The sequence below is a fragment of the Centruroides vittatus genome, unplaced genomic scaffold, assembly GCF_030686945.1.
Source record: "Centruroides vittatus isolate TY-2023 unplaced genomic scaffold, ASM3068694v2 contig_817, whole genome shotgun sequence".
Lineage (NCBI taxonomy): Eukaryota > Metazoa > Arthropoda > Arachnida > Scorpiones > Buthidae > Centruroides > Centruroides vittatus.
Genome location: NW_027122532.1, coordinates 2,980,730 through 2,994,678, shown reverse-complemented (window position 1 = coordinate 2,994,678; position 13,949 = coordinate 2,980,730). Strand labels below are relative to the sequence as shown.

The 13,949-nt window shown below is 29.1% G+C and overlaps 1 protein-coding gene across 1 annotated transcript in view; it reads left to right on the top strand.

Annotated features, from left to right (window-relative positions):
• The window catches only part of LOC136982276 (spectrin alpha chain-like), a 90,688-nt gene that overhangs the window by 59,931 nt on the left and 16,808 nt on the right, over positions 1–13,949 (top strand). The window contains 10 exon segments of the mRNA XM_067278753.1: positions 21–202; positions 349–448; positions 548–696; positions 4,306–4,495; positions 4,569–4,672; positions 4,791–4,953; positions 5,509–5,778; positions 8,961–9,274; positions 11,017–11,245; positions 12,873–13,019. Coding sequence (XP_067134854.1) covers positions 21–202; positions 349–448; positions 548–696; positions 4,306–4,495; positions 4,569–4,672; positions 4,791–4,953; positions 5,509–5,778; positions 8,961–9,274; positions 11,017–11,245; positions 12,873–13,019 — 1,848 coding nt within the window.

Here is a 13,949-nt window from a genome sequence, read left to right as displayed (position 1 = left end):
AATGTTCAATTTGTTTTCAGATTCGTCAATTAGATGATACTGCTAGTCGACTGATGCAAACTCACCCAGAAGCTGCCGAAACAATATACACAAAACAAAGTGAAATCAATGAAGAATGGACTCAACTGACTGCTAAAGCTAATGCACGCAAGGAGAAATTACTAGACTCTTATGATTTACAGAGATTTTTGGCAGATTATAGGTAACTTGGACTTTATTATAGAAGAAAAACATCAAATTTTTAATTGAAAAAGTTATCATCATAAATGACTTAAACATATTTATGGTTAAAGTTATTATACAAAATCTTTTTAAAGTTAAAATTAAAATTACTACAAATTTTTTTAGAGATTTGATGTCATGGATTAATACTATGATGAGTCTGGTTTCTTCTGATGAACTTGCAACTGATGTTACTGGTGCAGAAGCTTTATTAGAAAGACATCAAGTATTTATTTTTTATAGTTATTTCAATATAATGCTAGATGTTTATAATGTTTATAATGCAGATGTTTCATTTAATTCATTATTTATATGAATTTATTAGGAACACCGCACAGAGATAGATGCTAGGTCTGCCACCTTTCAGTCATTTGATTTATTTGGCCAACAGTTATTGAGAAGTGGACATTATGCAATTGTTGAAGTTCAGGAGAAGTTAGAAAAAATGAAAGAAGCCCGGGAAGAACTTGAAAAGTAGAAGAAATTTATAATATTTATATATATTTAATATAGTGTAATATTATTTAACTTAAATAAGAGCAAATAATTTTATAAACATTTTTTAAATATATATTTTGTTTATAACACAGTATAAGAATTTATACTTTTACAAGGAGCAAATATGTTAATTTTTCAACTATCTTATATAGTTGATGCTTGCTTAAAATAGAAGCTCTCGTTGATTAATTAAATAATGCATAATTTTGTGAATTATAACATATTTAATTTAGAATTAAAATGGCAATTAATTTCAAGGATAATATAACTAATCACTGAACTTTATAAATTTGGAAAACTTTCTTATATGAGAGTATAAATTTAAAACTTCTTTGTATAAATCTGATAACTTCAAAAGAAAACAAAAATTAATTAAAACTGATATATTCACTGTTCAAAAATTTTTAAAAAGTATTTAAAACTAAGTGCATTATTTAAAAAATTTATATTGAATCACATCCAATGAAAATTTGATTATCTATTAAATTCCAGCTGCATGTTAAAGTTGCAGTTTTGTAATCTATAAAATCTAAATTTAGTCTAAATTGAAGGTTTGTTTATTTGTAAAGAATTAACTATGTTAAATATACCAAAATATACTACATAAACATTTAGTCCAAATGAAAAATTTTGGTGCCAAATCTGAACCTGTTAGATCCAATTTGCCACCACTTTGACTCATTCTTATTTTTAATTTTTATCTTTTAATATACAGTTGTGATTACAATTGCTTTGCTTGATATTTTGTCCATTAATCCTACGAATTTTGTGACATCTTCAAAAACTTTGTGGCACTCTTCAGGAGTTAGTCAAGATCATTTCAAAATAGACATAGCCTGTTTTTGAACTTTGAATTTAACATCATCTTATCAATATGTAAAAATTAAATTAACCTTAATTTTATTTTTAAGACTTAAATTTTTATTAAATCCATCAAAAAAATTTAAAGAAAATATTATGTATATTTTACAAATTGTAAATTTGTGTTGTATGGCAAAACCATTTCAAAGTTGACACAAAATAAAACATTCAGAAAGAGTCAAACCAGAACTTTGTTGGACCACCTTTGGCCTGAATTACATGAATAAGTCGACTTTGCATACTGTCAATTAATTTACAAATGATATCCTGCCCAATTTCAGACCAAACCTAAATAATTCTTCTTTGTACAATGATAAAGATTTTCTATGGCTAAGAGGAATACAGCAGTCTAATTTGTCCCACAGATGTTCTAATAAATTTAAGTCTGGTGACTGCGGTGGTCATTCAAGAACTTCGATATCATTTTCATTGAAACATTTTCTGAGAAGCAATGCTGTATGTTTGGGATCCTTGTCTTGTTGAAAAACAAATTTATTTTCAATCCCCATTTTCTTGCTGATGCCATTAAATTGTCTTTAAGTATCTGTTTGTAATCTACTGCTTTCATGTGATTGTAAATTTGAACAATATTGCCCATTTCGAACCCCGAAAAACACCACCAAACCATTATGTAAGGCAAGTGTTTTATTGTTCCCACAGTTTTATTTTTATCAAATGCTTGATTTTTCTTTTTCCAAACAAATTTCCTTCTTTTAGCATGCTGCAACTCTTGTTTTAACTCATCGCTCCAAATAACATGCTTCCAAAACTCTATGGGCTTGTTCACAAATTTTTTGGCAAAAGCTACTCTTTTCTTCTGATTCACTGCTGAAACCATTGATTTTCTATGAGCCACTCTTCCATGGAAACTTTTTTTATTTATTCTTCTCTTAATAGTTGAAACACTGACTTCAAACTTAAGCTTTTCTTTTATTTCTTTAGTTGTTATAAAAGAGTTGTTGGTGGTCTCAGAAAATCATGGCATTTTCTCTTGATGTTGTGGCCTTAGGGCAGTGTCCCCGTGGTAAATTTCCAACTGTATTGTTATTTAAATATTTGACCACTATTTTTCTGACTCCTTCTCATGATATTTGATGCTTTTTTGCAATAATAGAAGGAGAATTGCCATTTTTTTCTGCTCATGTACAATCTGCACTCTTTCTTCAAGACTCAATTCTCTCTTCTTTAACATAGTTTCTTATTGATACTAAAAAACTATTTAATTTACAACTCTGGAATTAAATTGTGTGTTATAACCAATTTGAAATTAATTTCTTATTGTATTTACAATGTTTTCTTTGTTGTCAACTTTCAATTGATACAACAATATTTTACTTGTTGCTCTTCAGTTGTTTATTGGTGAAACAAACTAATCAGTTATTTATTGTTTTACGCCAATTAACAAGGTTATAGCAATATGCAGAGTAGTTAAAGGATCAGAATTGCATTTTTTTCCTTAAAATATTAAAGAAAAAGAATTTTTTCAGTTGTCAACTTTGAAATGATCTTGACTGTATGTTCCTCCTCCAACACTTTCCAAAATCCAATAGTAGTTGTTGACTTGCAATGTTCAAAATTGTTTTAAAAATCCAAAGCCATAGAAAGCCATCATCAGACTGTTGTCATGTGATTTAACAGTGATCTCTTTGGGTATATAATTGATTCCAGATTTCTTCTTCAGTTCCTTTAAATAGTGTGTAGTCAAGTGTGACTGAATGCTTGATTGTAGTGAAAAGTGACTAGCTAATTTCCTATGTTACAATTTTGGTATTTCAGTTTCCAAATATGGTTTTAAAATATAGTTAATTTAGCAGTTTGCATTAACTTTGGTACTCTTGGACACTATTTACAAGAAGGATTACACATCTGGTCATTTTTCTTACAACCATAAACAGTCTTTCATTGCAGTAAATCAGCCAATCTTCTCAAACTTGTTGCCCACATTTAACAGCAAATCTTTCTTGTAAGTTTACATTCTTTCTTGTCTAAAGGTCCAAGTCTATGTATGATGGTGTTAACAATATCTTAAGAAATTCCACAATGCTCAGCAACTTTATTTTGGCTAATATGGTTGCATCCCTTCACCAGTTTCTTCACCTTTTGTGATATTTGGTTTCATATGGGCTGTTTGAAGCTTAGTTCGAAAATGAACATTTTTACTATTTCTTTAAGCTTAATGTTTCTTGCCATTGCATAAGGTCCAAGTCTATGTATGATGGTGTTAACGATAGCTTAAGAAATTCCACAATGCTCAGCAACTTTATTTTGGCTAATATGGTTGCATCCCTTCACCAGTTTCTTCACCTTTTGTGATATTTGGTTTCATATGGGCTGTTTGAAGCTTAGTTCGAAAATGAACATTTTTACTATTTCTTTAAGCTTAATGTTTCTTGCCATTGCATAAGGTTACAACGACCCTTTGAATTTTAAAATAGCCTGAAGTGTCTGACTCGAAGATTCTGTTTACCCTCTGTATTAGATGATATTAACACTAGAGTGAGGTCTGTAATGGATAAAATATATTATACAAACTATAATATGCTCATATCTCATGCTAATAAAGTATTATTTGTAAGTAATTTGTAGTATTTTGACTTGAGATCATATAATTTCTGTATGTCTTCATTATTTGCTAAATATTTTTGAATTTCACATGATTACAAGTTTATAGAATTTTATGCTTTATCTTGTATATACAATACTTATAAAATCATCACAATATAGTGCCTGGGTCGCTAGAAGAATGAAATTAGACCAGTGTTTGGAACTGCAACTTTTCTATCGAGACTGCGAACAGGCCGAAAATTGGATGGCCAGCCGAGAAGCTTTCTTGAGTTCTGACGACATGGGTGGTGATAATGTCGAAGCTCTGATTAAAAAGCACGAAGATTTTGATAAAGCAATCAATGCACAAGTATAAATTTATATAAATTTATTAATAACAAAATTTTTAATTATTTATGATTGATAAACATTTTGCTTTTCAGGAAGAAAAAATTGCTTCTCTTACTGCTTTAGCTGATCAGTTAATTGCTTCCGATCATTATGCTTATGATGCAATTAAAGACAAAAAAGAGCAAGTTTTAGATAGGTAAGTAGATATTTTGAAGTTTTATTATTATTCTGAACATCAGGTTTGTAAGTAATTTAATAAGAATGTAAAAATAATTAATTAAAATCTGACCAAAATTGTCTTTTTTTCTATAAAGATGGCGTCACCTAAAAGAGGCTTTGATTGAAAAGCGTTCCAAGTTAGGGGAAAGTCAAACGCTGCAACAGTTTAGTAGGGATGCCGATGAAATCGAAAATTGGATTGCAGAAAAATTGCAAATGGCAACAGATGAATCTTATAAAGATCCAGCTAATATACAAGTAATAATCTTTTAATTGTGTATTTCAGTTAAATAATAAATATAACTTATCTGTTATCTATGTAATTAAGTAAATTTCAATCCAGCCTATTAATTATGTAATAAAATATAACATTAGCATATTTAACAAGTATGTGGTAAATATTTTAATATATTGTCATTTCGTGGATAAACTAATTCATGTTTTGAATAGATTCACTAATAGCTATTTTCTCATATTATTTTGAATTGTCTGGATTTTAGGATTTATAATTCTTTATTATTTCTGCACACCAATACAAATAATAAATGTAACAAATATAAACTAAAAATAATGTACACTACTTAATTATATTCATAATTAATAGAAAAACATATATAAGAATGAAATTATGCTAGATTTCAAGTCACATTAGAAACTAAAATATCTTTCTGCAGATCTATTTGAAACTTTTGAAATTATAGTTAAAATAATCCAACAATTTATCACATATCTATTTTTTAAATTGGGTCAAAATTACACACATACATATACAATTACAAAAAATTTAAAAATACATTTGAATTTTTATTTTAGAGTAAACATCAGAAACATCAAGCCTTTGAAGCAGAATTGGCAGCAAATGCAGAAAGAATCCAGTCTGTAATTGCAATGGGAGAAAACTTAATTGACAAACACCAGTGCGCTGGATCCGAAGATGCCGTGCAGACTCGTTTGGCATCCATAGCTGACCAATGGGAATATCTGACAAAGAAAACAAATGAAAAAAGCATGAAACTGAAGGAAGCCAATAAGCAAAGAACTTTCAATGCTGCTGTGAAGGATATTGACTTCTGGTTAGGAGAAGTGAGTATTAAAATTTTTTGTCAAATTCTTCCTCTCGTTTTTTTATTCAAATATCACCATCACAACTGTTATATTCGTATGTTATATATAAATCATTTGTTATTTTATCATCGTAGAAATCTATTATTTCACCAAGAAACTTGAAGCATTAATTATGTCAATTACTTATGGAAGTTTTATTTTGAAAATGTCAAAATTCTCACCAAACTTTTTCTTCTCATCTATGTCATGCAATCCTAATGAATAAATTTTTAATTATTAACACATTTACTGTTAGTTGATATAATTCTGTGAATGTAAAGATCACATGGTGCAGAATCATGTCAACTTGCAGCAAATGTATTAAGTTCAGTTCATTTAAATACTGATTAAAAGGAAAATATTCTTAAGTTCCTTCCATCTAGTCTATAAATTTTTATTTTACAAATGTAATTTTGTTTTTTACGTTTTTCAAATTATAAATAAGTTTTATCATTTATTTTCTAAAAGCTGATAATCTTAGAACATCTCAATAAATCAGTTTACCTATGAAATTATTTTAATTTATATGATTCTTATCATAAATGTAAAAATGAAGAAAGATTTAGTAGAATTAAATAAATAAAAATTCTATCAAATCCATCCGTCAAACAAAGCGATAATACTAATACGTCGCACTAACCTTGTATAAGTTTGCAGTTAATTTTAGAAACGTGACACTAATGTTTTTGGTTAGTGTTATGTTTCTAAAATTATCTGCAAAGCTATACAAGGTTAGAGCAACATATTAAAAATTCTGTGTGTGACATTTTCAACTAATGTAATAAGATTTATACATAGGGTTTCTCTAATTACAGTTGGATGTTGAAATTGTTTAATTAATTTATACACTTTTATATGTATATATTAATGACTTATTTGTAAGCTTATTTTTGTCACCATAATTTATAAGAATTAATGAAAAAGTATCCATAATATTGTTTTCTTAAAATTCTCAGTTTTTCTATGGTTCAATGAATGCACTATTGTTAAGCTTAGATTGTTTGCAACCCATTTTCTACAAACCTGCCTGAAGTGTTTTGCAAAAATAATTTTTTAATTATTATTGCAAATTTATTTTAATGTATTAAAATATATTACTTTATTTTTAGACAATTCAATGATTACTATTTTATTCAGTATGCTTTATTGTTGAATGGAATAGTATACTTGGAATTACTTATTGATTTTTTTTTTAATCTACTGATGCTAATGCTCCACAAAATAGAAAGTTTATGAATGATGTTCTGCAGCCGTAGGAAAGTTGAGAACCACTGGACTAAACTAGCAAAAATTTTGATTATACAAAATTAGCAAAAAGTGCACTCTTTGTAAAACAGCTGTTCTCAGGAGTCTGGAAAGATAATTGTTAGATGGTTCAAAAGATGCTATCATTTTACTGCTGTCACTATGCTTAGCCACTCAATATATGTATTATTTTAATCTGTCAGCTGTTAGTCTCAATAACCAGAAACAAAATCACTGTTGCATAGATGTTTTGTGGTTTTTCAATTTACGATATCTCACTTAAAAATTGTGATAGATATGATCTGTTTTTGGTTTTCTATCACATACATATTACACTTTATGATTGTTAACTTCAAAATATTATGTACGTTTAAGAAAATTAATAAAATTTAAGATTTAAAAATATTTTTTTTTAAAATTCCATAATAATTTTATAAAAAATTTATAAATATTCAATTAGTTTGTTATATATGTTACTTAGATTTGTCTATATTCTGTCAAATAAAAAAAAATGCAGCTTTCTAAATCGATGTAGAGAAATAATATATGACCTATAGGTTATAACGCCGAATCGGCGTGGGGAGGTGTAGCTTTTCTAAATCTAGGTCAATACACTTTCATTATTGATGATGTGTATTTGATTCTATTTATATGTTATTTACACTATTGTACTAATAGTAGTGTAATAAGTGATTATGATTATTACTTTATTATATTAATGAATATACATGTATATATTATGTATTACGGAAGTACCACCATAACCGGAAGTACTTTGTTTTTTGAAAGATTTATGGCTGGATGGTTTTAAAAAACTGCTTATTTGTTAAATAGGATAAATATACATAAAAATTTATTAAATTCAGGCTAAAAATAGATAAGAATAACGATTTATAATTGTTTGTTTACGTTTGTAGCTGACAATGTAGCTCGAAGTTGGTATAACTTTTTCCAAGAAAGTTCCCACCCCACAAACCCAAGTCGATGCTTATTGGTCAAAGGATAGTCATTTAGCTATAATATACCAATTAGAACTTAACGGGCATGCTACCTAGGATTTTATTGTCAAATGAACAAAAGAAGGGTCTCCTGTAGACTTAACATGGAAAGGAGGAGTTTTGTGAGTAAATTTAAAAATATGGGGTGGTAACAAATATCTTATTCATTGAAACAGACTTAGTCTATGTAGATAAAAGCCAATCAGTGCTTAAATTGCCACCACCTAGTTAATTACGAAAAAAAATTGACACTTACTCCAACTGGAGTACTGCGCAACAGTTTAACTAATACTAATTTCTCCAATGGTAGTACCCTGCAAACAACTGGTTAACAGATACATGGCGTTCAAAATATTTCATTCTGTTTAACCTATCTGATGTTGAAATTCTTCTCTGTTGCCTGTGACACCATGTTGAATTTTCATTGATGTTAAGCCTAATGAAATTTTTTTTAAAAAATAATAATCATGTTTACTGTTTCATTAAAAATTATTTTTTTATGTTGCACAAACAAAATAAACATATTGAAAAACATAAAAATGAAAAAATTATATTTTAAAAGTTAGTTTTAATATAAAAATTATGACGCATAGCGACATCTAGTATCAAAAACGTTCCGACATGGAAATGTTGACCTCGTTGACCTGCGGGGTCGCCCACACAGGTCAATGAGGTCAACATGAAAATTTTTGGGAACAATGCAGGACAGGTTATAAAGATCTACAAAAATATATTATTATGGATACTTTTACATTGAACCAAATATAAAATATTTATGAAGTATTCAAAATTTAACCACTATTAATATAAATAAAACACCTTACTAAATATAACTTCCTAGTTAATTAGTAATGTGCATGTTTCAATAATATAATTAATACGCATGTTTCGATGTTTTCTGCCTGGTACTAACATTAGGTCGAGTCTCTGTTGAAATCTGAAGATTCCGGAAAAGATTTGGCTTCGGTTCAGAATCTCATTAAGAAACATCAACTGGTAGAAGCAGACGTTACCGCCCACGAGGACCGAATCAAAGACATGAATGGTCTAGCCGACAGTCTAGTCGACTCGGGCCAGTTTGATACTGCCACCATTCAAGAGAAACGTAATTCAATTAATGAACGCTATGAGCGTGTGAAAACATTGGCCACGTACAGACGTGCCAGACTCAGCGAAGCGAACACACTCCATCAATTTTTCAGAGATATAGCCGACGAAGAGTCATGGATCAAGTGAGAAAAATTTTAATATTTAATCCATTTGCTATTTAGACTTCATTTCTCTTTCTATTTATTCTACCAAAAGTATAAGCAATGCAAAAAAAAATAACTTAAGTTCAGCCATTGTCATACTCCCAATATATTAATTACTATAACGCTCTCTTTTATAAAAGGTAGAAGTAAACAGTTTTAATTGTCTAAATCTACCTTTTATAAGAGAGGTTGGTGCAAGTATTTTATTGGTGTGTAAAATGAACACATACATTTGTATAAATTACTGATGTAAAATTTTTCAGCAATCATAAATTCATCTTTTAACATATTATATTTTCTAGTAGTCATATTCAAAAAAAAAAAAAACAGATATTCATCTACAGATTATAAAAAAATAATTTCATGGATTCTTTTATTTTATGTACTTAAAAATAGCAGAGACATTCACCGAAGGTTAACGAAACTACATAAATATTCTGAGATGCAATCAGATATTTGTGTGTGGAGAGTTGCCCACTCAGCTGATGGCATGTGTAAATAGTAGAGGTAGATAGACTACTGTAAAAATGCCATAGCTCATGAACATTATCAACACATCATTGTACAAGGAGCTGCCATGTTGATGCCAATGTGCATGTTGTATGCAAGTAGTAAGCACAGCGTCCAACGTGACAATGCTCAACAAAAAAACTGAACGTGAAAAATATTAAATTATATTCTGCTATTCCACATAACTATTTATGTAGCACCTGTTTTCTGCTTCATCCATTGGTTAATTGCATGTAAATTATTTTTTTTTTTAATGCTACATTTACTTTTAAACTTTGAGTGGGGGCTGGCAGTGAGCAACAGAGATGTTGCTCCCATATGGCCACATTCCTGGTATTTACATGAAAAATAAGTGATAAATTCAGTTAATATTACAATATTACATTTTTTTTACTCATTTTACAAAATTAATTTAATAATAAATGCCTGAAGAAAAAAATAATGAGTTGCCATCAAATATTGTTTTGATAAGTATCAAAATTCAGTTTTTAAATGATTTTTTACATATTTAATTTTAGTTCTAGTAAACATGTCAGATTCTTCAAAAAAAAAAAAAAAAGAGAGAGAATAAATCATTTAAAAAATTGAAATTTCCAATAAAACTTAAGTATGAGATGGTTCCTTAGTAGTTTGGTAAGTAATGATTTGGTTTTACTGCATGATTAATTGTTCATTAACAAAGATTATTACAATTGCTAAGAGATATCTAAAACTAGTTCTATTATATTCTGAATTTAAAAATGCAAATTATAGATTTGAATTTGAAGTAAATCAATAAACTTTTTAATTTATAATTGCGTCTGTTTTGATACAATAATTTCTAACTTTTTCATTTGCCTTAGGTAAATTTTTTTCTTGAGGTGATCTGTTTACTGATGGTATTTTTGTATTATAAGTACAACTAATTAACTTATCCTTAATGATAAAAAATTACAAATTATTCAATTTTATTAAAGTTATATAATTAAGTTGATTTTTTTAAAATCTTAATTAATATAAATCAATATAGAATTCAAATTTTAATATACAAGGTGGCCCAGAAGTGACTGACTCTCAAAAGTGTTTTTAAAACAGTTTTAAAATGTATCTCAGTTAATTAAATTTTGGACCACCCTGTATTATCCTGTGTAAACGCAGAGATTAGAAACTATAATTTATTTCTGTAATAATTCAATGTATTTATCATATTATTTTTGACGAATTGTCGACAGGGAAAAGAAATTGTTGGTCAGTTCCGACGACTACGGACGTGATCTTACTGGCGTGAAGAACTTGCGCAAGAAACATAAACGTCTGGAGGCTGAATTGTTATCTCACGAACCAGCCATTCAGGCTGTTCAGGAAGCCGGCCAGAAACTCATGGCAGAATCCAATCTTGGGGTTCCAGAAATTGAACAAAGATTGCAAGCACTGGAACAAGCCTGGCAAGAATTGAATCAGGTGTGGATTATTATTAAATTTGCTTCTTTATTATATAAGTAAATTTGATTATGTTGATCTTAAAATGTTATAAAAATATTTTTCTTGTCTATATATTCTTTATATGCAGACATACATTTTCACACAGATAATTATACATAAAATTATTTAAATTATCAAATAAACAATTATTATAAGTTCGACTTATTGAATACACATAGGTGGATGACTAATTTTATAAAATCCATTAGTAATTTTATCCAATTGGGATTTTGATATAACCAGCAGATATGTCTGGTTTTGCCCAAGTAAAAAGTAAGAAAAACAAACGACATATTAAGAGTTTGGTTATTTTAATATATTATTGTCATGTTTATTTTGAAGTATCAAGTAAATTATAATAAGAGAAAGAAAATGTAACAAAATGGAATAAAAATGACAAAAATCTACTTTGAAGAAAAATGAACTGTACAGTTTCATTGGTCGGATAGATGGGAATCGATGTTTTTCAACAGAAAATAATCACTCACTTGCACAAGAAGAAATTTTGATATTTCTAATTAAATCGAATGTACCATTCGTGGCCGAACATGAAAGGGTAAGTAGGCCAATCAATCAAATTTTGTGAAAAAGGCCAAATATTTGAACTCTGCACCCTCAAAGACATATTTTGTGTTTGCATGGTAACTTAGTATTAATAATTTTCCTATTCAAATGCAACCACCCTGATGGTCAGTTAGGAAAGGGGCCTGTTGCAGGCAAGGGGTCAAAGTTTTATCTAATCCAGTGTTTCTCAACAGGGGCGATTTTTCCATGTTGGGGGGCGATTAGCAACAATTTATATTTTGGGGACGAAAAACAATTTCCTGGGGGCGATATAGTAAAACATTATATTAAGAATAATTAGATATTTTATTCATTATATCGTACAATAATTAAACAAATAGCATTCCTATAATCCTTCTTCCTTCCACTTTTAACCCTTTCTGTCATGTGGCAGGAATTATAATATTCGGGAGTCCTGATTAGCCGATTGACAAAATTTTTTTCGAAGTGAAGGGGGCGATGCTACATAACTGTTTTATCGAAGGGGGCGATACTACGTAACGGTTTTATCGAAGGGGGTGATACTACGTAATGGTTTTATCGAAGCGGGTGATACTAAGTAACGGTTTTATCGAAGGGGGCGATACTGCGTAACGGTTTTATCAAAGGGGGCAACGATTCGATAGAGGTCGAGAAACATGGATCTAATCTAAAGTAGTCATAGATCTGTTCCTGGATGAGAGAATAGTCCTCGAAAAGTATCATTGTATTTGCTGAAACCATATTGAAATATAGGAAGAAAGTTTATTATTTTATGAACATGTCGCATACTAAAGAATATTTATGATACCAGGATTGAGATTAAGTGTCAGAAGTCAAACAATTAGCACTAATTTTACTTACAAGCTAAATTAATTTCTGATTCCGAATTTTGCTCAATCTTCAATTGTATGAGCATGTACAGATGATATGCTAAATATATTTATCGATGTTTTAAATAATAATTTAAAAAATCTGTGTTTAAAAACACATGAAAACTTTGATATTTTTATTTTATTATAAATAATATAAATAACTAATTTAAAGTATACTTTATTTAAAGATGGCATCCGATCGCGGTCATAAGTTGGAAGAATCCTTGGTTTACCAGAAGTTTCTCGCCAGAGTCGAAGAAGAAGAAGCCTGGATATCTGAGAAGCAGCAGCTCCTTTCGGTGGAGGATTACGGCGACACCATGGCCGCAGTACAGGTATGAAAAATTGCTTCAGGACTAAAATAAATTTGAACTGACGATTATTTTCTACTTTTAAAATTTAAATTCTTGTAAAATTCATATGGCAATAATAGCCAAGAAATCAGTGAAAAGCAATACAACGTATAAAATCAGTAAAATTATTTATCAGTTTAAATGTATATAATAATTAAGGAAAGTAAAATTTTGGATGCAAAACATTGCTAAAACAGTTATTAGAAACAGTTCATGTGTATTTAACTGTTATTATTTGTTAACTGTTAACTGTATTTAATAAACTAAGGTAGAATGAAACTGAAATTGAATATAAGTGAAATAAATTTTCCTATCCATTATTTTAAGCTTGGCACTAAGTCTACATCATAAACTTGAAGTCAATGATGTTCCTTAATTGATTGCCTGACAAAATTCATCTTTTTCTCTCCCAAAAAATGCTAATATGTGCTTGCATCCATTTAAATTTTTATTTACATTCTTTTATTTTTCCATTCCTTTATATTCTGTAACTGAGGAAGATCAGTGAAACTGATTGAAAAATTTTTTATTTTTTATTAAATTCATTGCTGAAGTTATAAAGGTGTAAGTTTTTGTGAACTTTCTGTATCTGTTGATATGAGAGGAATTTCGTGAGCAGTGTGTACAGGAGCTCATTTTTTGTGGCAACTTCCTCAACATCAGGACATTTATTCACATCTTCCAACTGTTTTGCAAATCCTTCCAAGCTTTTCTTAAGTTTATTGACAATGTTATATTGTTTTCTTTTAATAGACCATGCTCTTCAAGTTTGGTCACAGTTTCCACCAGGAACTTGTAGATATGGACTTAGAACAATTCACTCTGGAAGTCATGTTAATTGGCCACAGACTTAACAGTCGTGCAGGTCTTCATTATGGTGTCAAGCTAGTTTTCTTATGTGGTGCAACTAGA